At 47.5% G+C, this 25,665-nt stretch overlaps 1 protein-coding gene across 7 annotated transcripts in view; it reads right to left on the bottom strand.

Annotated features, from left to right (window-relative positions):
* PC (pyruvate carboxylase) overlaps positions 1 to 25,665 on the bottom strand; it is a 275,210-nt gene that overhangs the window by 86,186 nt on the left and 163,359 nt on the right. For all 7 annotated transcript variants that reach the window (XM_060269527.1, XM_060269532.1, XM_060269530.1 and 4 more), the window contains one exon: positions 1,497 to 1,679. In XM_060269527.1, the coding sequence (XP_060125510.1) occupies positions 1,497 to 1,679 (183 nt within the window). The remainder of the gene's footprint in view (positions 1 to 1,496; positions 1,680 to 25,665) is intronic.

The following is a 25,665-nucleotide window of genomic DNA, read 5'->3' as shown; positions in this document are numbered from 1 at the left end:
GGAGGAGGAGAGGGCAGAGAGCTGTGATTCCTTTCCCCAACCCAAGGTTCCTTTCCCCAACCTCTGGACCCCCAGGGAAACTAAAAAAAACCTGCTGTACCTGGAACTGGGTGTGAAGAGTGCAGCTGAATGGGGCACAGGTGTGGGCAGCCTGAGGAAGTACCATCCACCTTGGACCTGCCCATAAAAACCATGTCCAGAGTGAGAGATTAGGGTGATGTTGGCTGTTTCCAGGAACTCTTAGCACTGTGAAATATTGTGGGTGAGCTGAGAGTTTGTTAGGTCCTGGGCGAGAACCCGGAGGCTGAGAGGTGTGTCAGAAGGAATACGAACTGATATTGATTTATATATTAATAACTTTGCATTAATGTAACATATGTTTTTATAATGTTTTGTTTAAGTTGCCTGTTGTTGCTTCAGTTTTTTGTACACCGTTTAGAGATATTTTTAATATATTAAGTGTTATAGAAATCAAAATAATCCATCCATCCATCCATCCATCAATCAATCAATCCAGTCCATTGGTTCGCCCAGCTCAGTAATGTCCACATTGACTTGCAGAAGCTCTCTAGGATTTCAGGCAGGGAATCTCTCCCAAGGAACTGATGATTTGGTTAAAGATCAGAAAATGTGTGTTTATAACAGCATTAAAAATATTTATAAAAAGAAGAATGTAAGAGCAAGCCAAAGAGTCCAATGCAATGCACACTTACCGTTGCTTTTAGACTAGTGAAATTGTAATAACTTACCACATAGAATATTGGGAGTTATAGTATGCAGAGGATATTTAGTGTCTTTCATTAAAAAGACACTAATTTCCCTAGGAAAGACACCAGGATTTCCCTAGGGAAACCAAATGGCATTGGAATCCCATGGACGCATGTCTATTCAGAAGTAAGTCACAGAGACTTCAGTGAGACTTATTCTCAGGTATCGGTGCATGGGAATGCAGCCTTAAACTGATCTATAGGTGAAACTCGGAAAATTAGAATATCGTCAAAAAATGCATTTATTTCAGTAATGCAACTTATTATTACTTTTTTTCATTTAATTTTTACAAATGCTTTCTTTTGGAAATTTCACAGTAATAAAACAAATAGTTACAATAATAAAAAATAAACAAAAATAAACGTTGCTATTACATTTCATTAATTACATTCCATTTATAATTGACCCACCTAACGATAATATCTCCTATATTGGTTTTCACCTTTTAAGTTGCATTACTGAAATAAATGCCCTTTTCGACGATATTCTAATTTTCTGAGTTTCACCTGTATATCTGTAGTGTGCAGACACTCAAAATGCATGGAAGAGGAAGCATTTATACAGTGGCTGCCAAAATTAATCTTTACACGCATCCCCGCCCCAAATGGATAAATAAAAGTACATGTTATAAGGAGAAACATCAAGAAGGTCAGCTGCCCCTAGCACAAGTCTCAGCCTTGGCAAACAACAAAAACTGAAAGCGCATGAGCCTGGAGGCCCTTTCTTACCTTGACCCCACGGATCCGGAACTCAGCCAGGGCGCGGCTCAACTTGGAAGCTGCCGTGGTGTGGTCTTTGCCGTGAGCAATGACTTTCACCAGGAGGGAGTCGTAGTGTGGCGAGATGATGGCCCCCTGAAAGGCGGAGGCACTGTCCAGTCGGATCCCCATGCCCTCGCCACTCCGGAAAACCTAGAGGAGGAGAGGTCCACAAGGTCAAGAGTCTCCCTGGGAAATAACACATAGCGTTTGATTGATGATCAATTGAATGCATACGAGTTGACTGCAGGCTTCCACATCTGTGGTTATTCTTGGATTTCGTCATGATTTTGATGCTGAATTTCCTAGTTCAAAGATATGAATTGTAGCAGCTAGAACTGCTCCTCTGAAATATGAGGTGGGCATTACAGGCCCCCAAAGTTCTTCCCTTTAAAGTTTCAAAAGAGATATTTTAAGATTACAGTTCAGACAATCCCAATAACCCTAGCATTTTAGCTTCACTTTATTTATATACTTCAAATATGGACCAATTGAGGAGTAAGGCATTAATAACACATTTATTAACAGCAGCTGGAACAGTAATCGCTAGAACTTGGAAAACCTTACAATTAATGAATATTGACCACTGGTAAAACGTTGACTGGCAAAGAGCCCATAATGGAAAAGCTGTTGTAAAAATTGGAAGGTAGCAATGGGGGCGGGGAAGGGAGATACTTTTTTATACTGCATGGTGTGATTTTGTAAATACAGTGGTACCTCGGTTTAAGTACACAATTGGTTCCGGAAGTCTGTACTTAACCTGAAGCGAACTTTCCCATTGAAAGTAATGTAAAGTGGATTAATCCGTTCCAGACGGTCCGTGGAGTACTTAAACTGAAGCGTACTTAACCTGAAGCGAACTTTCCCATTGAAAGTAATGGAAAGTAGATTAATCCGTTCCAGGCAGGTCCACGGAGTACTTAAACTGAAAGTACTCAAACCGAAGCGTACTTAAACCGAGGTATGACTGTATACAAATGAAACAGCACACAGACGAGAAATACCTACAACATACAGTCATGGGAAAAAGAAAGTGCACCCTCTAAGAATTATGTGGTTTTACATATCAGGACATAATAGCAATCATTTGTTCCTTAGCAGGTCTTGAAATTAGGTAAATGCAACCTCAGATGAACAACAACACATGACATATTACTCCGTCTCATGATTTAGTTAATAGAAACAAAGCCAAGATGGAGAAATCATGTGTGGAAAAACTAAGTACACCCTTACTGCTTCCATAGGAACTGAGGTTAAGTAGCAGACAGGGGATGCTAATCAAATGTCCTTGCTTAATTGATCATCAGCAAGTGTGCCCACCTCTATAAAAGCAGAAGTTTTAGCAGTTTGCTGGTCTGGAGCATTCAGGTGTGTTTTAACACAATGCCAAGGAGGAAAGACGACACATTCCCCTTCAGCCTCATACAGTGTTAGGGTTAGTAAGCTGCCTTTCGCAGAGTCAGACCATTGGTCCATCCAGCTCAGCGTTTCCTACATTGACTGGCAGCAACTCTCGGACTCCAGAGAGGGAATCTTTTTCTTCCCTACCTGAAGATGCCGCCAAGAATTGAGCTTGGGACTTTCTGTGTGCAAAGCAGGTGCTCTAACCACCGAGTTACATCTCTTCCTTTTAAGCAACTTAACACCTTTAAACACGCTCTCTAACCCACCCAGGCTTTCTCCAGGCAAATCTACTGAGGAAAGTGGGGTGATCATATTCTCCCTGCTCAATAAGTGATCCATCTCATAAACAGGGAGAGGACAATCTGCACCCCCAGCCAAAGGGTCCACTTTAATCCCCGCCCCCGATTTTTGGCTACTATTTCCAAAACTGGGGGGGGGGAATGGAGAGATGGCTTAAGGAGCTGGATCAGATCCCCAGCTTGACAGTAGCCATATCTACCGTGTTTCTCCAAAAATAAGACACCGTCTTATATTTATTTTTCCTCAAAAAAAAAACACAAACCCACTATGGCTTATTTTCAGGGGATGTCTTATTTTTTCCCCTCCTCCTCCTCCTCCTGCAGCGGCCAGCATTGCTGCTGCACCTATCACTATGTCTTATTTTCGGGGTATGGCTTTTATTCATTGAATGCTTAAAAATCCTGCTATGGCTTATTTTATGACTACGTCTTAAAATAGGAGAAACAGGGTAGTTGACTGCGAATCAGTTTTTTTTATTCTATGAATCAGGGGCGTGCCCAGGATCAAAACTGGGGGCGCGGGGGAGCCATGGTCGTTCAGGGGCGGGGCCAAGGCATGGGAGGGGAGGGGCCCGACAACACCTTGTGCTTCTGGGGTTGGCGGCGGCGGCAGCTACCCTGCTCGGCCGGAGAGGATGGGAGGCAGGGCTGTCCTTCCAGGCTGCCCACTCAGCAGGGGGCGCATCAAGGGGGCATACAGAGCCGCCCGCACCTCCACCTCGCCCGCTCTTTTTCTGCTGGGCTGGTGAGCGAAGGAGTCACGGCTCCCTGCACTGGCTGGTGCCGCTCTCGCTCAAGGGCGGCGGCAGGCGACGGACAGAAGCAGAGGCGCCCCTGCAGGGGACAGGACGGGACAGCCGGCTGCCGGTGTCTTCTCTGCCGCACTGCTCTCGGCTCCTGCCATGCTTTGGCTGCGCAGACGGAGCTCTCCCCGCTTGCTTGCTTGCTCGCTCTCCAGCCTTTTGTGTATCATGCCGGCAAGAGCGGGGCCCGCCTCCCCCAGCAGCCGTCCGAGCCAAGCCGAGCTGAGCCGAGCTGTGGGCTGCATGTCAAGCGAGCAGCAGGAGCAGGAGCCGCCGCCCCCCCTTCCTCACCCTTGGAGGAGGGCCGGCGGGGCGAGACCAAGCAGCAGTGTGCCCCCTGCCCGGGAAGCCCAACTCCGGCAGGAGAGCTCCGGCCCTCAGCGCCAACGGCTGCGCCTGCGGCTGAGGGGAACCTGCGCCCACCCGGGCGAGGCTGCGCCAGGCCTGTCCCCTCGCTTCCCCCTGCGGTTCCCTAATGCCTCCCCGCCCCTCACTAAAGCAGCTGGGGGAGCCTAGCCGGGGCAGAGGGAGAGGCAAAGCCGCCGCTTCCCGCCCATGGAGGCGTTGCTTGGGGCGAAGCAGCGGCGCGTCCTACCACGGGGCCTGAAGAGCAAGAGGGAGAGACGCCCCGCCGGCCCCTCAGCGCTGCCCGGCTGCCTGCCCTTTTTTGCTTCTAGGGGGGGCAGCTGCTCCCCGCCCCCGCTGGGTATGCCCATGCTACGAATACCCACCCACTTCCCTTCCCTAAGGAACTGGCCCCTGGGGGAGGCAGCGATGGCCACCAACACGGGTGCCTGTAGAAGAGGACTAGACAAATTCATGGAAGAGAGAACTATCCATGTCTACTAGTCATGATGGCTGTGCTCTGCCTCGACTGTTGGAAGCAGCAATGCTCCTGAATATCCACAGGAGAGAACAGGCCTCTTGAGCTCAGATCCTGCTTGCGGGGTTTCCCATAGGCATCTGGCCAGCTACTCTGAGAACTGAAGGCTGGACTAGATGCCCTTTGGCCTCACCCTGCAGGCCCTCCTTATGTTCTTATGCAAAGTGGGTCCTCTGCCCCTGAGCTACAGCCCTTATTATTAATGTAAAAAGTACTACTCTGGAATCAAAAGTACAAAGAAAAAAGAAAAATGAAGTATGTAAGAATAGCCTTTCTGGATGAGGCCTAGTCCAGCATCCTGTTCTCACAGTGGCCAACCAGATGCCCCAATGGGAAACCCACAAGCAGGATGTCATATAGAGGAGGGAGAAAGGTTGTTTTCTGCTGCTCCAGAGAAGCGGACACAGAGCAATGGATTCAAACTACAAGAAAGAAGGCTCTACCTAAACATTAGGAAGAACTTCCTGACAGTAAGAGCTGTTCGGCAGTGGAATTTGCTGCCAAGGAGTGTGGTGGAGTCTCCTTCTTTGGAGGTCTTTAAGCAGAGGCTTGACAGGCATATGTCAAGAATGCTTTGATGGTGTTTCCTGCTTGGCAGGGGGTTGGACTGGATGGCCCTTGTAGTCTCTTCCAATTCTATGATTCTAGGATTCTAGGATTCAAGCACAAGAGCAACTCTCCTCTCCTGTGGCTTCCAGCAAGTGGCATTCAGTAGCATTGCTGCCTCTAGCTGTCGAGGCAGAGCAGAGCCATCATGACTAGTAGCTACCAGGAGTCCTCTCTCCACGAATTTGTCTAATCCTCTTTTAAAGCCATCTTCTTCTCCTTAATTAAATTTGTTAGTCGCTTTAACTTGCACAAGACAATGCCCCACCCCCCATCCCCGGCCGGATTTAGGTTTGATGAGGCCCTAAGCTACTGAAGGTAATGGGGCCCTTTATATGTCCAGCTGTCCTTTGTCAACAACAAATTGTCACTTTTTTTGTGTTGAATATATGCTATATGGTAATTTATAGACCTAGTAAGTATCTAAACCATTTTCACTTAACAAAATATGTATTTTATCAAAGTAATTATTGAACCGAAATACAATTTTAGGGAGCAGGCTAGCAGGTGGAGCCCATTATTTACATCATAGGAGCCTACACAACACAAAACACTGTGCTCTGCTGTATATGTTTTATTTTATTTGTTTTTTATCTTATATTTTGGAAATGTACATCCAGTTTTTTTTCATTTAATTTTTTTTTGGGGGGGCAAGAGTGTGGGGCCCTAAGCTATAGCTTGTTTAGCATACGTAAATCTGGCACTGCCCCCCAATATATATTAAAATTAGGGTGCAGGAATACATTTAAAATATTCCACTCCCTTCTGAAAGGCCACAGATAGTTAGAGGCCAAAGATCTGGTTACAGAGGAGTTTTTGCCCTGGTGCCTAAAGATATATAATGATGGTTTCAGGCGAGCCTCCCTGGGGACAGCATTTCAAAAGTACTAATCTTACATTAATACTACTTATTGCTTTTGTTTTTGCTTCTTCTAATACCCTCCCAATCCCGGAAGAATAAGGTGCCAGTTTCCTTCTGGAAAAGGTCCTGGCAAGGAAGGATGGCAGCAGCAGCAGCAGAAGACACACACACACACACACACAGAGAGAGAGAGAGAGAGAGAGAGAGAGAGAGAGAGAGAGAGAGAGAGAGAGAGAGAGAGACGTGCTTCAAGAGGATGCAATCTCCATTCTTCGCAGCACTCCTCCTGCACTTTGGTCTGCAAGAAGCTTAAGCTGATGTGACAAGGCCCTTCGGAGGCATGCAGTGCAACGTTCAACGTGCCAGCTTGTGTAACATCGCTGGACTTCCAAAATCAGGCCCTGAGAACTGCTTCTTACGGAGATGGCTACTTGGGCACAAGACTGGACACTGGCTTACTCTGCATGCCCGCAATCATACAGAACACAACCTGGCTTTAAGCAAAATATATGAATACAGTTCCGAAAGTCCACACTTTCTTCATTTTTTTAAAAAAGCAATCAAGTAAGCTTCTAGTCCTCAGGTGGTAGGCAACATGATTTACGAGAAGCTGAACCTAAACCAGGTGCTCCAGGAAATGCTCAGGCCTGAACTCTGGCGAATTCCTAGAGAAAGCAAGTTCTGCTTCGGTGGGGAAGCCAGCGACAGTCCATCTCTGAACACTGTCTCCCCCCAGATGGCTTTGGTGCCCCATATTCGCCGAATGGAGCAATGTTTCCATTTTGCTATTGTTTGAACAGAACGAAAAGGTTCCAACCAAAACTATTTTATACGTTTCACTGTTTGTCATGGCAAAACATTAAGTAAATAAATTACGCCATTAATTACATTATTCCACAGCATTCACTTCAATGCAAAGGAGCCATGATGCAAATAAAAAAAACACAATCAATCAATTATGCATCATCATATACTCTTTGCAGCCTGAATAATATACGGTAGTTATTATCTTTTCTATTTGCTGGATTAATGTCTGTTCTGGAGACAGGACTAATAAGCGAACAATGGCCATTTTAATCACTCTCTTTTTCATTGGAATTCTCTGACATTCTTACTTGGTTCTTGGTAGGACTATGTTGCCCACAAATCCCTCGTGGCAGAAAGTGAGTCATGTGTGTGTGTTGTAAGACAAGGCAAAATGGACCCTAAGCTTATAGACTGGTTGATCGTTTTTGCAACCCATCAAGGAGCTACAAGTACATGTAGGCATTTTCCGATTTTATTGTTGCAGCAATCCTGTGAGGTGTGTTAGGTTGCAATACAGTGGCTAGCTGGCCACTCAGCTGCCTATATTGCCAAGCAGAGATTGGAACCCAGGACTCCCCTATCCATCAATGACATCCATAGGGCTTTTAAAGCTATCTGCCTTCAAGGAATACTTTCTACGCAGATACGTTTGCCAGTGGTTAGGGCATAGCTGCCAAGTCTCCCGTATTCCCCGGGAAACCCCTGTTTTTCCAGCTGTCCCCAGCCAAAAAAAACGGATTTTTTTTTGTTTCCCCCCGGTTTATTCTGGCGCGACGGCCATTTTGGAACTGGGCGGAGCATGCTCAGAAGCGACTTTTGATGCTGCTTTGCCCAGTTCCAAAATGGCTGCAGCGTGACTTCTGGTGCGACGGCCATTTTGGAACAGGGCAGAGCAGCATCAAAAGTAGCTTCTGAGCATGCTCCGCCCAGTTCCAAAATGGCGGCAGCGCTACTTCCGGTCCAGTCCCTTATTTCTCAGGCCGGAACTTGGCAGCTATGGGTTAAGGCCTATGTCAATTGTTCCCATCTCTGAGTACAGTATTGCTACAGCCCAGCATCCTCCAAAGGTGGTGGGACTCCAAATCCCATCAACCCCTTCTGAGTTGGAGTCAAAAATGGCTGTGCTGGTTGGGGCTGATGGGAGTTGGAGTCCAAAACAGCCATGCTGGCTGGGGGTTGATAGGAGTTGGGAGTCCAAACATCAGGAGGACACCGGCTAGCAAAAGGTTGAATTAGAATACGATTTGAAAATCTCTGTTCTACTCTGCACTGGGTCACCCATACAGTGCCTGACACACCATTAACACCAATCAAAAGATGCAACAGCAAAAAGGGTGAATGCTATGATCTGTGGTACTTAATTGGCTTTATGAAGGAAAAAAAGCAATCAATACAATCTCTGAACTCTGCTGCTTCATTCTCATAAGGTCCTTGACAGGTTCAGGAAGCTGAGCTCTGAGCCCTGCACTGCTCTGATTGAGATTCAACCCAAGAGGCGTGTCATGAAAATTGTTAGAATTATGTCTCTCCAGAGGCTGTGCAGGGACCAAAACATCTTTCTGGATCTCTCTGTCTCTTTCCCCCTTTTCTTATTTAAACAGAAGGGGGAATTTGTTATCAGAGGAAATCAGGACTGGTAAATGGCCTCGCTGGCAGCCAGAATAAATCACACCCTGGCAACCTCGATCCTTCCCCTCCGACTAATGAAGCCAATAAATCAGTCGTGCAAACTGGAGCAGGACCCGAGTTTTGCTTACAAATTCTCTCTAATGGGGCTCCATGGCAGATTAGGATTAAGAGGGTCTCCTGTCTCGTGAAGACAGAGAGCTTCTCATCGTGGAAGGGTTTGCACAAGGCCACTTTGCCCCCTCTAGAATAATAGAATCATCGATTGTAGAGTTGGAAGGAAATCCAAGGGTCATCTAGTTCAACCCCCTGCCTAAGTGCAGAACCTTACATTTGTCCCTATTGAAATTCATTTTTTTAGTTTGGGCCCAGGTTTCCAATCTCTTAAAGGCATTCTGAATCTTGATTCTATCTTCTGCAGCATTAGCTGTGAATTTCATAAATATCACCTTAATTCCTTCATCCAATTCGTTTATAAAGATGTTGACCACCAGTGGACCCAGGACAGAACCCTGCAGCACCACACTAACCACTTTTTCCCAGGATAATGAAGAACCATTAATGAGCACTCTTTGGGTTCAGTCAGTCAACCAGCTACAAATCCACTTAACAGTCATCTCATCCAGCCCACATTTTACCAACTTCTCCACAAGAACATCATGGAGGACTTTGTCAAAACCCTTACTGAAATCAAGATACACTACGTCCACAGCATCCCCTCAATCTACCAAGCAAATCTGGCGTGATTTGTTTTTAGAAACCCATGCTGGGTTTTAGTAATCATAGCATCCTTTTCTAAGTGTTCACAGACTGACTGTTTAATTAAATGTTTTAGGACCTTTCCTGGTATCAATGTCAGCTGACTGGTCAGTAGCTACCTGAGTCTTCTTTCCCCCCCTTTTTGAAGATGGGGATAACAGTTGTCCACCTCCAGTCTGCAGAGAGCTCACTTGTTCTCCAAGAATTACCAAATAGTATACAGTAGACAGAGACTCTGAGATTACATCCACATGCTTTTTTAATATCCTTGGGTGCAGCCCATCAGGCTAAATTCATTTAAAGTAGCTAGGTGGTCCATGACAACCTCTTTTTCTATCTTGGGCTGCAGCTCCCTCCTTGCATTGTTTATACTATTATCACCAGGTTGGGCACCGTTTTCCTTTCGGGTGAAGAAAGAGGCAAAGCAGGCGTTGAAAAGTTCCGCCTTCTCTCTGTCACCCAATAGCATTTCTTCATTTTCTCCACCTGCACCTTGGCGCGCCTTCAGTCTAAAAAAGGGAGGGGGGCAATGTCGCAAAGTATAAGCATATGCACATTTTATTATACATGGGATTTCATTTGCATTCTGAAATGGAGATGGGCCAAATGGAGATGGCAGAACACATCAATCCTGGGTGTCAGAGAATCCTCCTTAAGAAGCAGCTATGCATTGAAGCTTTTGGTTTGGGGGTGGAGGAGCTTCCAAACTGCTTTCTATGGGGGGGAGATGCCACCTCTTCTAATAATTAAAAGCGCAAATATCTCCTGCCCACTGATTTTGTTTGGTTTCCCGTGATCCGTAGGTAGTGGCACGGCTGGGTCAATGAATGATGCTTGGCTGCCACTCAAGACCCAGCACTGGGTTTTTTCTTCTTCCTCGTCTTCGGGGTAGAAATTAAGAGCCAAGTCAATTTTCCTTAGCACTCTCTGGTTGACATAAAAAAACTTGGACTATCAAATTAGAAAAGACTGGAGGCATTGTCGTTCATGTGTGGATTTGGGGGGAATGGCAAGCTGGCCAGAGGAGGCTGTGGCGTGGGAGAGACAGCTGGCCAGACATGGGAAAGGCTCGCTGGAGGGCTGTTGTGACTGCAGAAAGGTCCTGGCGACAGAACCTTTGGCACATTCTCATCACAGCGCAGGAGCTACCTGAATACTTGATAGGCATATGCAGAGTCAAGAGAGTCTGGCCTGCAGCCAGAGCAATTACATTCACCTAGTACATGGGCAAAGCAGGGGCAATATATGGTCCTTTACCCAGATGGACAAAAGAATGAAGTGGGGAGGGTGGAAAGCAGAGGTTATTAACTGACTTTTAAGCATTAGGGATTGTTCAGCATGTTTTGTGAGACTGATAGCATCTCCAGTTGAAGGCTCTCAAGTGGATGGCAAGCTAAATGGATGTAAGGATGTCAGAAGAGCCTCCTGGATCAGGCCCATGGCTCATCTAGTCCAGCATTCTGTTCTCACAGTGGCCAACCAGGTGCCTGTGGGAAACCCACAAGCAGGATCTAAGCGCAACAGCCCTCTTCCCACCTGCCATTTCCAACAAAACAGGTTTTCTGAGGCATTACCACTGAGGCATGGCCACCTCATGAGAAGAGAAGACTCCCTGGAAAAGATCCTGATGTTGGGAAAGATTGAGGGCAGAAGGAGAAGGGGACGACAGAGGACGAGATGGTTGGACAGTGTTCTCGAAGCTACCAACATGAGTCTGACCAAACTGCAGGAGGCAGTGGAAGACAGGAGTGCCTGGCATGCTATGGTCCATGGGGTCACAAAGAGTCGGACACGACTAAACAACAGCAACAACAACAACAACCTTGGACCAAGGAGGCAGATCACAGCCAACGTGACTAGTAGCCATTGATAGCCTTCTCCTCCATGAATTTGTCCAATCCTTTCCCCAAGCCATCCAAGTGGGTGGCCATCATTGCCTCCTGTGGGAGAGTTCCATTGTTTAACTATGTGCAGCATGAAGAAGTCCTTCCTTTTATCTGTCCTGAATCTTCCAACATTGAGTTGCAATAGATGTCATGTCCACAAGTTCCAGTGTCATGGGAGAGGGAGAAAAAACTTTTCTCTCCGTGTTTTGCACAATTTTATAAACTCTTCTCATGTTTCCTCTTACTCGCTTTTACTCTATAAACTAATGAGTCCCACAAATGCTGCCACCTTTCTTCATAGAGGAGTCTCTCTGCCCCTTTCTTCATTTCAGTTGTCCTTTTCTGAATCTCTTCCAACTCTACAATACCCTTTTTGAGGTGAGGCGACTGGAATGAATGGTGTGACTCAGGATAAGGCTTTTTCTGAGGTTTGTTTTTGCCCAAGTTATTCCGGGGAGAACATGAAGCACTTTAGCAGATATACTGCTGTGCTTGGAGGTTCTCCTTCAGCTGCCATTGCCAAAAAGGTGTTGATATTCCATGAATATGGCTCTCAACCCCTAGCAAAATCTTTTTCCCCCCCTGGTGGGCAGAAAGCAAGTTCCATAATAATGTGTTAAGTATATTGAATCTGCTCCCACACTAGTCTTACTAGATGACACCCAACACCTGCTTCCATCTGCGCCCCCCCCCCTCCAGCACCCTGAGTTTTATGAAGAAGGGAGGAAAACATCACCCTCTGGGCAATTCTCAGTTTCTGAAATTCCACAACAGCACCTGGTGGAACTAAACTGTGTGATCACATATTGGGTGTTTTTCCAGATGTGGACTCCAGTTCCCATCAGCCTTTGCCAGTTATGGCTGTGCTGGCTGGGGCTTATGGGAGCTGTAGTCCCAAAACAGCCAGAGGACTGCAGGTTGGAGAACGCTGCGCTAAATTATCTCTCTGGCTCAGCATGATCATGTCATGGTGCTACAGCAGCATTCCCCAACCTTCAGATACTGTGAACTACAACTCCCATCAGCCACATGGTGCTGGGGCTGATGGGAGTTACACTCCAAAGCAGGCATCCCCAAACTGTGGCCTTCCAGATGTTTTGGCCTACAACTCCCATGATCCCTAGCTAACAGGACCAATGGTCAGGGATGATGGGAATTGTAGTCCAAAACATCTGGAGGGCCGAAGTTTGGGGATGCCTGCTCCAAAGCATGTGGAAAGAACCAGTTTGGTGAGGTCTGCTTTGGGCCTCTTCCCTTTTATCCCAACTAAGCTCCATTTTCTCCAGCCCCCTTCCAAGGATTGCCTGCTGTTGTGTCTCTTTGCACCCTGCCTTGTCTTTGCATCCTCCCCCCCCCCGCTTCCTCCCCGGTACCAGAATTGTGTCACATGCGATGGAAGAAATCTTCTAAGGTAGTGCCCTCTCCTTACATGTCTCTGAGATTTGTCTCCTTCTGCTGGCTGAATCTTCCTCTTTCTCCGCCTGACATAATCTCAGCTAAGAAAAGCCACTCAGGCAGAAGGCTACACGGTGCACTCTGGAACAGGAGAAGCAGGCAAAAGCGCAAGGAACCCTCCTTGTCTGTTTAAATTAATCATCACCCCGGAGATGCAAGGACTCTCCAGCACTCAAGCGCATCTGCACCGAGGCAGCCAGAGAAGCTTTTAAGGACTGCCTCCATTAGAAGGTGGCTCCTTTCCCAGATCTTAAAGGGCCACTCAGGCTCAAGGGAGGAAGGCCCTGTTGCCTGGAGGAAGGGGCTGAGTGCCAGAACCCCAGGGCGCACCCTAAGGACAAAAGAAGACCCCTGGTGGTCTAAGGCCCATCTTCTTCCCAACCATGGCCAAGAAAATGGATGCACAGAAGACGACAAGCAGGATCCCAAGGCCATCTGCTCACTCCCCAGCAACTGGAGCTCAAAGAATAGACTGTTTCTGAATGGGGAGCATAGCTGCCAAGTTTTCCCTTTTCTTGCGAGGAAGCCTATTCAGCATAAGGGAATTTCCCTTTAAAAAAGGGAGAAATTGGCAGCTATGATGGGGAGGCTCCTCTGAACAATAGAGGGGGGGAAATGACGGGAAAAACATGTACCTTTGTGTTGCAGATGAAGGGCATAGAAGACCTGAACCTATCTGGAAAGAGGTACAGAACGGTTTCAACTTTCTTACAATTTTAATCATAGTGGAATAAAGGAAGAGATTTCTTTCTAATTTACATCAAGGTCTGCCGACATGGTGCCTGCCAGAAGTCCTTGGACTCCAGTTCCCATCATCCCTGACCATCAGCCTTGCTGGCCAAGGCAGATGGGAGTTGGAGTCCAACAAACATCTGGAGCATGTCACTTGGGGAGTGTTTTTCAGATTAGTTCCTTCCCCCACTCTTTAGCATCTTTGGGGGTGCATACCACATTGCTGGGTTCTTGGTGCCATTTAAAAGCAACTTAAAAGCAACAGCAACGTAACATCAGCCGATTAATTCGCTAAAATGATTCAGGACAGAAAAAATAAAGTCCTTTTTCATGAAGCGCATAATTAAACAACAGAACTCTCACCCACAGGAGGCAGTGATGGCCACTGACTTGGAAGGCTATAAAAGAGGATTGGGCAAATGGATGGAGAAGGCAACTGAAGTCTACTAGCTGTGATGGCTATGCTCTGCCTCCACAGTCAGAGATAGTAATGCTATGCTTCTGAATACCAACTGCTGGAAGCCACAGGAGGTTGGGCCCTGTTTGTGGATTTCCCACAGGCTTCTGTTTGTCCACTGTGAGAAGAGGATGTTGGACTAGGTGGATCAGCCTTTGGCCTGATCCAACAGGGCTCCTCTAAAGTTATTAAAGAACCCTGGATCTTTATGTTTTGTTAAGAAACACATCAAACCCTGCTTCTGGCCCAGCTTAAGCTGGACACCTGGATCCAGGCCTGCTGCTGAACTCTGCCCAGACGAGGTGAGGAGGGGAACTCCTTTGACTGTACCAGGAGGGTGAGTCGCCTGGGAACAGTTACACGGCAGCCAATAACTCCTGAGCGGTGAACAAACGATGCTTGCCTGCCAGGCGGGGATAAATGTCAGAGCCCATCATATATCTCTGTGCTATACACCAAGGACGTGCAGAGAGCCCCAGCCGACTTGATGGCTTGGTGGCTCAATGAGAGAGGCAGCTTCCAGCCACCTGTTCCTTAAGGCCGGGCAGCCGAGTTCCTGACAGGTCTAGAGATTGTTGAAAAGAATGCAAGCAGGTCCCTGCAGGATGACGGCCAACGGCTCGGTTGTCTCAGATTCTGTTTCCCAACTAGGAGCCACCAGGTGCCTCCCCACTGTTGCCCCCACCAGCCCTGCCTCTCAGGGGAGGTGAAAGAATTTGAACTCAGATCCCAGTTTCTGCTAAAACCTCTAATGCTCCAATCAGTATGGTACACAGGCAGATTAGGATCCAAAGTCACATCAGGTTCTATGCGTGGCTAAGCTCCCTGTTGTGGTACAACAATATGCAGACTCTGATTATTGCAGAGAAAATAACTCACAGATTACGTGTGTCTAAGGAAACCTGGAACATTTCTAATGCTGTTTGGTGGGATTTCATTTCATATGTGTCAAATACAGATGTACAAATCTCTCTTCCCCCACCAGATCACAAAATCTGGCCTTAATGGTGTGTTTTTCTACATTTCATTTTTCTACAAGCTCTATACTGCTCCTATGCTCTGCAAGTTTGATGATGCTTTTGATTTTATGCTAATGCAATTAAAAAAACGAAAGACACAACAGGTGCTCTGCATGGCTAAGCATGCTAGGATGTTGATCCATCAAGCGACATGCCCCCTTGAGTCATATGGGGCAGGCAAAGCTTCAGAGTGACAAGCGGGACCGTCCTTTGTATCGGGCAAGCAAACAGGAACTCCTTCTGGTGGGCTGAGCCTGTGCTGTCTGTTTGCACCTGTGCTGGCTTCTCTGTAACCCAGGTGATGGAGGAGGTATCAGCAACAGCTCTGCCCCAGGCTGCACAGTAAGGTTCTCCTGAGAGGATGAGCTGCAAACAGCCTTGGAAGCTGAAGCTGTGACAAAAGGAGATGCTAGGGCAATGTGTCAGGAGATGGGATGGGAGGCTGAAGCAGAACCCCACTCTGACCCTCCCTGGGATCTGACTCCTCACCCGCAACTTCCTCCCCTGGAGTCTCCCTGATCTCTCGAGGTCCTGACTAGGCCTGTCCCTCTGGGTCATCAACGGCCAACTCCTCCAAAGCCTTGCATCCTGGAATGACCAACCCTGTATGAGGTCTTGGGACTCACAACACTACCCTCCCATTGGAGATCAGTGGCAAACTGCCCCCGGACATGGAGGGTCCATTTAGCCATCATAATTCATAGCGATTGATAGGTGTCTCTGTGTTCCTTCCTGCTGCTCCGTGAATCACATCTGACGCGTACACAGGTGCAGGAATCCCTTGTGTGGCAGGGCTGACAAAACTTGCTGCTGGCTCCTAACGCAGATGGATCTTTAAAAGGCTAAGAGCAACCTTTTAAAGTGTTCAATATGTGCAGATTACCTGTGATGTCTTATGGAGCAGAGAACTGGTCAATGGCACAGAGAAACACAAACAGCTTAAGAACAGCACAGTATGCTGTGGAACGTGCAATGGTAGGAAGAGCACTGAAACATAGCAAAGCTAATAATTGGATATGACAAAGAATGAAAATTGCAGATGCGGTGGGAAAGGCTGCGAAGTTAAAACGGACACGTGCAAGACATGTGGCAAGAGGCAACCGAGGGCGATGGAGTAAAGCAGTGTTAGTTCAGAGACCTTACGATTTCAAAAGACCAAGGGGATGGCCACCTATGCGATGGGTGGATGATCTAAAACCAACAGCAGGGCTTATGTGGGTGAAAGAAGCAGAATGAGGGAGAGGATGTGAAGAGGCAAATATCCAAAGATGGATGGATGTGAGATGTTGTAAAATAAGGAGAAGGAGAAGGAGAAGGAGAAGGAGAAGGAGAAGGAGAAGGAGAAGGAGAAGGAGAAGGAGGAGGAGGAGGAGGAGGAGGAGGAGGAGAAGAAGAAGAAGAAGAAGAAGAAGAAGAAGAAGAAGAAGAAGAAGAAGAAGAAGAAGAAGAAGAAGAAGAAGAAGAAGAGGAGGAGGAGGAGGAGGAGGAGGAGGAGGAGGAGGAGGAGGAGGAGGAAGGCAGCAGCAGAGGAGTAAACTCCCCATCCTGGTGCCTCCAGATGTTTTGGCCCACAACCTTACCATCAGCCTCAGTCACCATGGCCATGCTAGCTGGAGGTTAGTGAGAATTGTAGCACACAACACCCGGAGGGCAGAAAGTTGGAGAGATCCACACTGGTTCAGATCCTGAGCTTCTCCACGGTCACAAATGCATGCAGTTGGGCCGTAAGGAAGTTTCTTTCACCACCCCTCTGAAGCAGCAGTCTGTAACTGCTGGAGTCTAGCCAGCGCAAATACTCATCTTAAAATGCAATTTGTCTAAAAAGGTCAAATGAGATTTGAAAGCATGCACACCTTTTAAGCTCAGCTTAACTGAGCCTTCAGGGGCCATTTCTCTTTCTCACTCCCTGGATAGGTCTCGGGCCCTGAGTCTGAATTATGATGCTGCAACATCAATGGCATGATTTCGAAAAGGGACCACAGAAAAGCCAAAGTGGATCACTCCTTCTTATAATGGAGTGTCCTTTGGCTGCCTCAAGGCCCTGTTTGGAAATTGATGTACAGCAGCCTTCGCCAACCTGGTTCCCCCCAGATGTTTTGGACTGCATCTTCCGCCAGTCCAAGCTGACCAGCAGTCAAATCCCTGGGCTGAGGGTTCTAGTAATAAACAGCACTTCATGCATGCTGACCCTGAAACCCTTTGTTAACCTATGAAATTTCATATGTTACTGTGATTAACAAAACAGAGTAATTTTTCATTAATGTGGCAAAACATTTTGGCAATGTGTAGAGGAGGGCAACCAAGATGATCAAGGGCCTGGAACCCAAGCCTTGTGAAGAACGCTTGAAGGAGATGGGTACAGTATGTTTAGTTTGGAAAAGGGGTAGACTGAAAGGAGATATGACAGCCACCTTCAAATATCTGAAAGGCTGTCATATGGAAGATGGAGCGAGCTTGTTTTCTGCTGCTGCAAAGGGGAGGACAAGAAACAATGGCTTCAGGTTACAAGAAAGGAGATTCCAACTGGACATCACGTAGAGCTTTCTGACAGTGAGAGCTGTTTGGAAGTGGAACGGTCTCCCTTGGGAGGTGGTGGACTCTCCTACCTTGGAGGTTTAGAAGCAGACGTTGGGTGGCCAACTGTCATGTATGTTTTAGTTGAGATTCCTGCATTGCAGGGGCTTGGACTAGATGACCCTTGGGGGTCCCTTCCAACTCTGTGATTCTATGATATAATCTAAAACACCGAGTGCAACAAACTGGGATGTCATATCCAGCATGCTGGTTAAACTACAAGCGACCTAATTCACACGTTTTATAAACCACAAATCAGCAATTTTGACCAAAAAATGTAGAGCAGATGGTGGTTCAACATTTCAGCTCTGAGAACTGCAGCCTGTTGGACTTATCAATACTTGCTAGAGAGATGCCAACAGATCCAACAACGTCAGCAAAGACATTTTCCATTCTCAAAAAATCGGATGCATGATTTGTTTTTAAGCTGGCATTTTCTTTACTGTGTGCCACTTGCCCCCAGTTTAAGGAATAGGATGAGCTCAAAGTGCAAATAAAAAGGGGCTTCTTGGATTTCTTGCGGCTCTCTTAGTTCTATAGCTTGCTAGATGCTTTGTGCCTCCTTCCCTGTGAATTATAAATACCTAATCGCTTGCAACAGCATGTGCCATTCTGCTCCTGTACTTTGGTTCGCTGGCAGATACTTTCTGAAGTTCTGCCCAGGGCACATGCAGCTAAGTGGTTCCTTTGCTGACAATATTAAATAAATAAATGACATTAGCAGGCTTGCATCACCAACACGACGGTAAAAGGTTTTGCAGCTAGAAAGGGTGCTTGCATTGCCCTCCCCCCCAGCTTCTTAGGGATGTCACAGCCTACATGGGAGCCCAGTTAAGTGGTCAGAAAGACCCCTGGCAAGAACAGGATGAGGCAAGACAAAGATTTGTCCACCTGCATTAGCTGCAAAGTAGGCGTGTTCAGCAGAAGGTAGTCAGTACAGGGCGCTCCTTCGCAACCCTGCAAGGTAGGCCACCCGCTTTCCCATTCTATTGAGCCCAGAGGCAATGGCCATGGTTTGGGTATGGTTTATTTATGTACTGCTTTTTAACCCAAGGCTCCCAAAGCAGTAAAGGGACCCCTGACCATTAGGTCCATTAGGGTAAAGGGGCCCCTGACCATTAGGTCCAGTCGTGACTGATTCTGGGATTGTGGCGCTCATCTTGCATTATTGGCCGAGGGAGCCGGCGTACAGCTTCCGGGTCATGTGGCCAGCATGACAAAGCCGCTTCTGGCGAACCAGAGCAGCGCACGGAAATGCCGTTTACCTTACCGCTGTTTACCTATTTATCTACTTGCACTTTGACGTGCTTTCGAACTGCTAGGTTGGCAGGAGCTGGGACCGAGCAACGGGAGCTCACCCTGTCGCGGGGATTCGAACCGCCGACCTTCTGATCGGCAAGCCCTAGGCTCTGTGGTTTAACCCACAGCGCCACCCGCGTCAATATACATCAATACAAATAAGACTAAAAATACAATGTGTCAATCAAAACAAAACAAAACAGCACCAGAATTCAGCCACAAATACAGATCATGTGATGGGCATAGCTGCCAAGTTTTCCCTTTTCTTGCGAGGAAGCCTATTCAGCATAAGGGAAAATCCCTTAAAAAAAGGGATAACTTGGCAGCTATGGTGATGGGATCTGATTTATCACTAGGTGCAGTTCACTGCAGCCTGCAGAAATCTTCCATTCTACTTTGGTTCTTTGCAGGAATGAAGATGTTATCAGTACCACCATGCTAGTCAAAACCCCTCAACATGCTGGCCAATGGGGCACATCTGCACCAGTCTTGACACCAGTTTAACAAGCATAGCTTTCTCTGCTCAAATAATTATGAGAATTTAGTTTGGCATGGACGCTCAGAATTGATTTAGAGGTGACATCATCACAGGAGGGAAATGTTTAATTCGCATCTCACATCTTCTCAGAGGTAAAGAGGAGACCGAGAGGAGATATGATAGCCATCTTCAAACATCTAAAGGGCTGCCACATGGAGGATAGAGCATGGGTAGGCAAACCGGATCCGGCCCAATCGCCTTCTAAATTCGGCCCATGGACGGTCCGGGAATCAGTGTGTTTTTACCTGAGTAGAATGTGTCCTTTTATTTAAAATGCATCTCTGGGTCATTTGTGGGGCATAGGAATTCGTTCATATCCCCCCCCCCAAAATATAGTATTGCCCCCCCCCCAAGGTCTGTGGACTGGCCCCCTGCTGAAAAGGTTTGCTGACCCCTGGGATAGATAGAGCAAGCTTGTTTTCTCGTACTCTGGAGGCTAGGACCCCAACCAATGGATTTAAGTTACAAGCAGAAGTTTGTGACAGTATGAGCTATTCAATAGTGGCATGGTTTCCCTTGGGAGGTGGTAGACTCTCATTCCTTGGAGGTTTTGAAGCAGACGTTGGGTGGCCATCTGTCATGTCTAATCTAGTTGAGATTCCTGCATTGCAGGGGGTTGGACTAGATAACCCTTGGTGTCCCTTCCAGCTCTACAGTTCTATGATTATATGACCTCAGGGCACCATGTATGGCTCCCATGACCAGCAACAACAACCCTGTGGAGCGGATTAGGCTGAAAGATGGTGACTGGCCCAACATCACCACGCGAGATTCATGGCTAGTTCCTATGTCACTCCATCACAGCCTTTGCCAACCTGGTCCCCTCCAAATGCTTTGGGCGACAAACACAACCAGCCCTGCTCAGCACCGGCTCAGACTGATGGCAGCTGTTGTCCGAAAGATCTGGAGGGGATTAGGTTGGGGGAGGCAGCTTTAACCACTACCCCACACTGTCTCTCTACACAGCCACTACAGTTCTTAGGAGAAAGAATGACTGTTAAAATACTTAATAGTGCAGGACATGTATATACTGTGGCTTGCTCTGGGACCTTGCCATGGCAACATCAGGATTCACACTCTAGTCTCTAAGGTCCTTTATCCACAGCTGCAGGTGCCTGGGAGATCAGTCACAGTACCCATTTCAGACTAGGAGAGACGAGTCCCAGAGGCACAAAATGAAAATTGTTTTGCTTCCCTCTCTTCAATCCGGCCCACTCCCGTCCATCTCCCATGCTGGAAAAAAAACCCTTTAAATTGTGGAAGTGAATTACACACACACACACACACACACACACACGACTAATTTTCATGATCCAGAGCAAAAAATAATAATAATCTTTTTTAAAGATCTGGCTTAGCGCCAGAGGAGGACTCCTTGCCGTTTATTCCATCTGGCGACTAATCTGAGCCTCGCTCACGCGCCAGTCCCAGATCCTGCTTCAAATATCAGCACTCCACCTCAGAATGTGTGAGTCTCAAACTCTAAAAGAAGGAATGATACTCTGCTTCCACTATCAGATACAGTACTCCTCTGAATATTGGATGGTGCGGAGAGTTGCTGCTTTTGAGCTCAGATTCTGCTTGTGGGCTTCCCCTTAGGACACTTGGCTGCCCACTGTGAGAAGAGCACTGGACTGGATGAGCCCTTGGCCTGATGCAGCAGCCTGGCTCTTCTTATGATGCCTGAATATCCAAGAAAACTACCAGGACAGGTAGAATTTGACAACAGCTTTGCAAACTAGTACAATTGGCTCTATAAAGAGTGAAGGAATCAAGTCCAACAGAGACCCTCTGGGCATGTTCAAAACCCCTCACAAATGGCAATAGTCAAACCACCTCAGATCGATTTGGAATCCAGCATGGAAAACCAAGAGACTTTGTAAAATACCAGAAAACAACTCACCCTGTTCCCCAGTTAAATTTGGGGATTTGGATCCCTTTATGCTCTCAGTGACATGATTGGGAGTACAACAAAGTTGGAATGCCTCCCCCAAACCTCTGTGACCTCCTGAATCTTGTCCAGTTGCCCTCTTTTCACGTACCATTTTGCTGGAAGTCTCCCACTCTTCTTGTGCCATGAACACGGCAACAGCAGTGTAGCGGGTGCCAAGGGAACTTGAAAATGCAGTTTCCTAGTGCACCCGAGTCTCTAATACATTAATCGGGTGCCTTAGTAACTACATCTCCCATGGCTTACTGCAAGCCAGAGAACAGGAAGAAAAAAATGGTGCACGCTTTGCAATGCTGCTGAGCGTCATGGGTAGGGTATGTTTGTGTTGCAAGACATGGGAGCATGAACTTAGACACCACCAACTGAACCCCCAAAGCTTGCCTCAACATTTCTGGAATTGCAGCTTCTAAGCCTGGGGGTGCAGCCACCAGCCGGCCACAAGGCTGTTAACTTCAGAGCATTAAGAGAATTAGTCACCTGTTAGTTTAAGAGAATTGAGCACTGCGGCTTTTCAGAAGCTTTGCCCAACCTTGGAGCGAAGATGACCTTGGTGAGGCTGGATGGTCTCCCTCCCTCCCTGCTCACCAACCCATTCATCAACGCTCTGGCGTTGTCCTTCCTCGCCCTCTGCCTGGCTCACTGTCCTTCTCAACCAAGGCGAAGGGCCGCAAGCCTCCAAAAGCAGGTTCCGTTTGTGCTTGGCCGGGGAGCAAGTAGGTAAAGAAAACCGCCAGCCTTCTTTCTCCCCACGAGCTTGTGGAAACCTCACCTTGATCACCACAGGGAGGTGGCCGAACAGGGGCACAAGCGCCAGGGGGAAAGGTGAGCGAAGCTCAGCATGGAAGCCATGTCGTCAGCATGACCGTGAGACTGATCTGAACAGACAAAGCAATGCTTCTGGCACTGACAATGATGACAACATGATAAAGAGAAAAGGTTGCCACCTTTTTCTAGCTTGAAGAGCGCAGTTTGGCTAACCCACCCCAGAAAGGGAACAAAAATGAGGAACCAGAAGAGCAAAAAAGAAGTTCCAGTGATCAATATGGGCAGCCTTTGCCAATCTGGTGCCCTCTAGATGTTTTGGACCAGAACTCCCACCAGCCCGTCGGCATGGCCATTTTGGACCACGAGTGTCACCAACCCTAGCCAATTTGGCTGTTATGGGCTCCAAATCCCACCAGCCCCAGGCAACCACATTGTTTTGGACTCAAACTCCCACCAGCCCCAGGCAGTACAGTCATTTGGGGGCCACAGCTCCTATCAGCCCCAGCTATCAGTCCAAGATGGTTGTGTCGGCTGGGAAATTGATGGGAGTTGCAGTCAAAAACCTCTGGCAGGCACCAGGTTGGCAAAAGTCTAGCTTAGAATGCAGAGGTTCCTGTTTCCTTCAAGAGCCAAAGGTCACCTAGGCCAGGAACATGGGGAAAGCTGGATCTCTTTTTGAGCCAAGGAATCATCTTTGCAGCTCCTGCCATGCTCCCCCCCAGTCCCAAATGGAGAGGGGAGATGACAGAGGCTCATTATTTATGAGCTATCAGCCAAGAAAAGGGAAGCAGCTAATTAAGTTAGATGTGTGGAAGAAATCATTGGCAAGAGGGGAAAAGCAGAGCCTGCTGGGTAATTACAGCACTAACTCCAAGACATGTTATTTATAATGCCGCCCACCCCCCTCCCAGGCCAGTTGAAAAGGGACATTTGCTCAGTCAGTTCTCCTGAGGATCCTGATTCCTTTCCAAATCATGTGGCAGGGCTAACCACTCTCTAAGGCAAAATAATCTTGTCCTCCTTAAATAGCCCGGCCTGGTCTAAAAGGTGCTGGCCACTGAGGAAAGCAGGTTGCCAGGTGAACCCTCGATGGGCTGACATTTGCACAAACCTCTTCTGTTTCCAGTCGTCTCCTGGCTGCTTCTCTATCCCCACTCAATCTGCATTTTCTTCTTCTTCTCTCTTGAGGGTTTGGTACATTTAAAGACGTAAGCAGTTTTATCCCTTCCATTGCGCAGACAATTTCATGTGCTTCGCTTTACCCCAAAGAGACAATGCCCAGAGCTGTTTGCTTAAGGAGAACAGATGCAGATCAAGGGTTTTATTTAAAAAAAACACTTCCTTGGCTGGTAGCAAGTGTTTTCAAAAATCCCTTCCCCCGGGATCCAACAGTGCCGTAAAGGATCTTTAAGAGGAAGCTTGATATAAGCCAATGGTGAGGAGCCTGCAGCCCTCCAGATAACTACAACTCCCATCAGCCCCAGCCAGCATGGCTGGTGATGAGGGATGGCGGGGAGCGTAGTTCAGCTACATTTGGAGGGCCACAGGCTCCCATTGAGTTGGAAGGGACCATGAGGGTCATCTAGTCCAACCCTCTGCAATGCTGGAATCATAGTTAAAGAATCCCTGACAGGTGACCATCCAATTTCTGACCATCCAACAAAGGAGAGTCCACCACTTTCCAAGGTTGTAATTTCCACAGTCAAATAGCTCTTAGCACCAGAAAGTTCTTCCTAATATTTAGTTGGAATAATCCATTTTATTTCATACATTCACAGTACCCTTTTGCAGTGGCCAAAGATTCACTGATTTTTCTCTTCTATGGTTTGCACACACAAGGACGCCATCGACCCTTAATACCTTTCAAATAAGGGGATGGGGGGGTCCTGCTTCCCACATATTAACACAAACTGTGATTAGCAAGTTCAACAAGTAAGCTGAAGTCTGATAGAGTTCACCAAGCCCCAAGAACTTAATTAGTCAGCAGGTAAAGGTAAAGGGACCCCTGACCATTAGGTCCAGTCGTGACCGACTCTGGGGTTGCACACTCATCTCGCATTATTGGCCGAGGGAGCCGGCGTACAGCTTCCAGGTCATGTGGCCAGCATGACAAAGCCGCTTCTGGCGAACCAGAGCAGCACACGGAAACACCATTTACCTTCCCGCTGTAGCGGTCCCTATTTATCTACTTGCACTTTGACATGCTTTCGAACTGCTAGGTTGGCAGGAGCAGGGACCGAGCAATGGGAGCTCACCCCATCACAGGGATTCGAACCGCCGACCTTCTGATCAGCAAGCCCTAGGCTCTGTGGTTTAGCCCACAGCGCCACCTGCGTCCCTTAGTCAGCAAGTAGGTTATTATAATTAAGATAACAATATCATCTAGAGTTCCCTCTCTGAACACCCACAGCTACAGCGTGCCAGCCGGAATCACCATTCTGGGGGCACAGGAAAAGCTCCGCAAGCACTGGCGTGAAGGGAGGGGGTGGGGATTAAGAACACGAAGATTTCTTTAAAATAAGCATGTCTCGGGGGAGCTTGCATGGCAAGCTGTGAGCCCAGAATTAATTAAAGGCAGATGAGTCTCGTAATGAGGCTCCCTACCCCCTCTCCCCTGGCTGAAAACTCCCCAGTTGCTAAAAGACACAAACAGGCTAGAAATAATGGAAGGCGTTGCAGAGCGGAGTGGGAAGGAGGAAGGAAATCAAGCAGCCCAGAACTACCGAGGGCTCCCAGAAACACAGTTCAAAGTGCTCCTGAGGATCCTGGAAGTGCCACAAGGCTTTGCACATAGAAAAGAGGAGAGCTGCAGCACTTTAAAAAATGCAGCAGGCCCAGAGAGCGAGAGGGTGTGGCCTTGACAGAGGGGTGTGGCTAGTGGAGAATGCCAAGAGGCTTTGTGGGATTTGACATCAGGTTGCCTCAGTGGGAGAGACGGGAAGCAGGGCTCACTCCATCAGCCCTGCTGTGACAAGGCTGCATCAGTGGGAGCTGAAAGCGGACTCCATCAGGCACCTCCTGCCCCTGAACTGGGTCAGCTGGTCATTAAAAAACCAGCTTTTTAAGAATCAGTGCCTGTTTGATCCCCCCCCTTTTCCCCCCTGTCCCTTTTCCCTTGTATGTCATGGAATTTTGACTGGAAGCCTGTGGGCAGGAACTGCCTGGTTTTAATTGACTGTATGGAAACCACTCGGGGAGCCTTTCTGGCTAAAGAGTGGGGTACCGAATGCTCTAAATACATAAACAAACAAGCAAGCAAGCAAAACAAAGCAAAAACAAACAAACAAGGGTTCCGCTTGCCTTCCTCTATACTAGTTTAGAGTTTCATCTGATCTTTTTACTTGTGAAAGTGGAGTTTGTGCTGGCTTTTCAGAAAGAGAAACACAGGCAGGAAGATTCAGGCCTAATTATACT

The sequence above is a fragment of the Zootoca vivipara genome, chromosome 17 (assembly GCF_963506605.1).
Source record: "Zootoca vivipara chromosome 17, rZooViv1.1, whole genome shotgun sequence".
Classification (NCBI taxonomy): domain Eukaryota; kingdom Metazoa; phylum Chordata; class Lepidosauria; order Squamata; family Lacertidae; genus Zootoca; species Zootoca vivipara.
The sequence above is the reverse complement of the archived record's forward strand: the minus strand, read 5'-3'. Positions and strand labels throughout refer to the sequence as shown.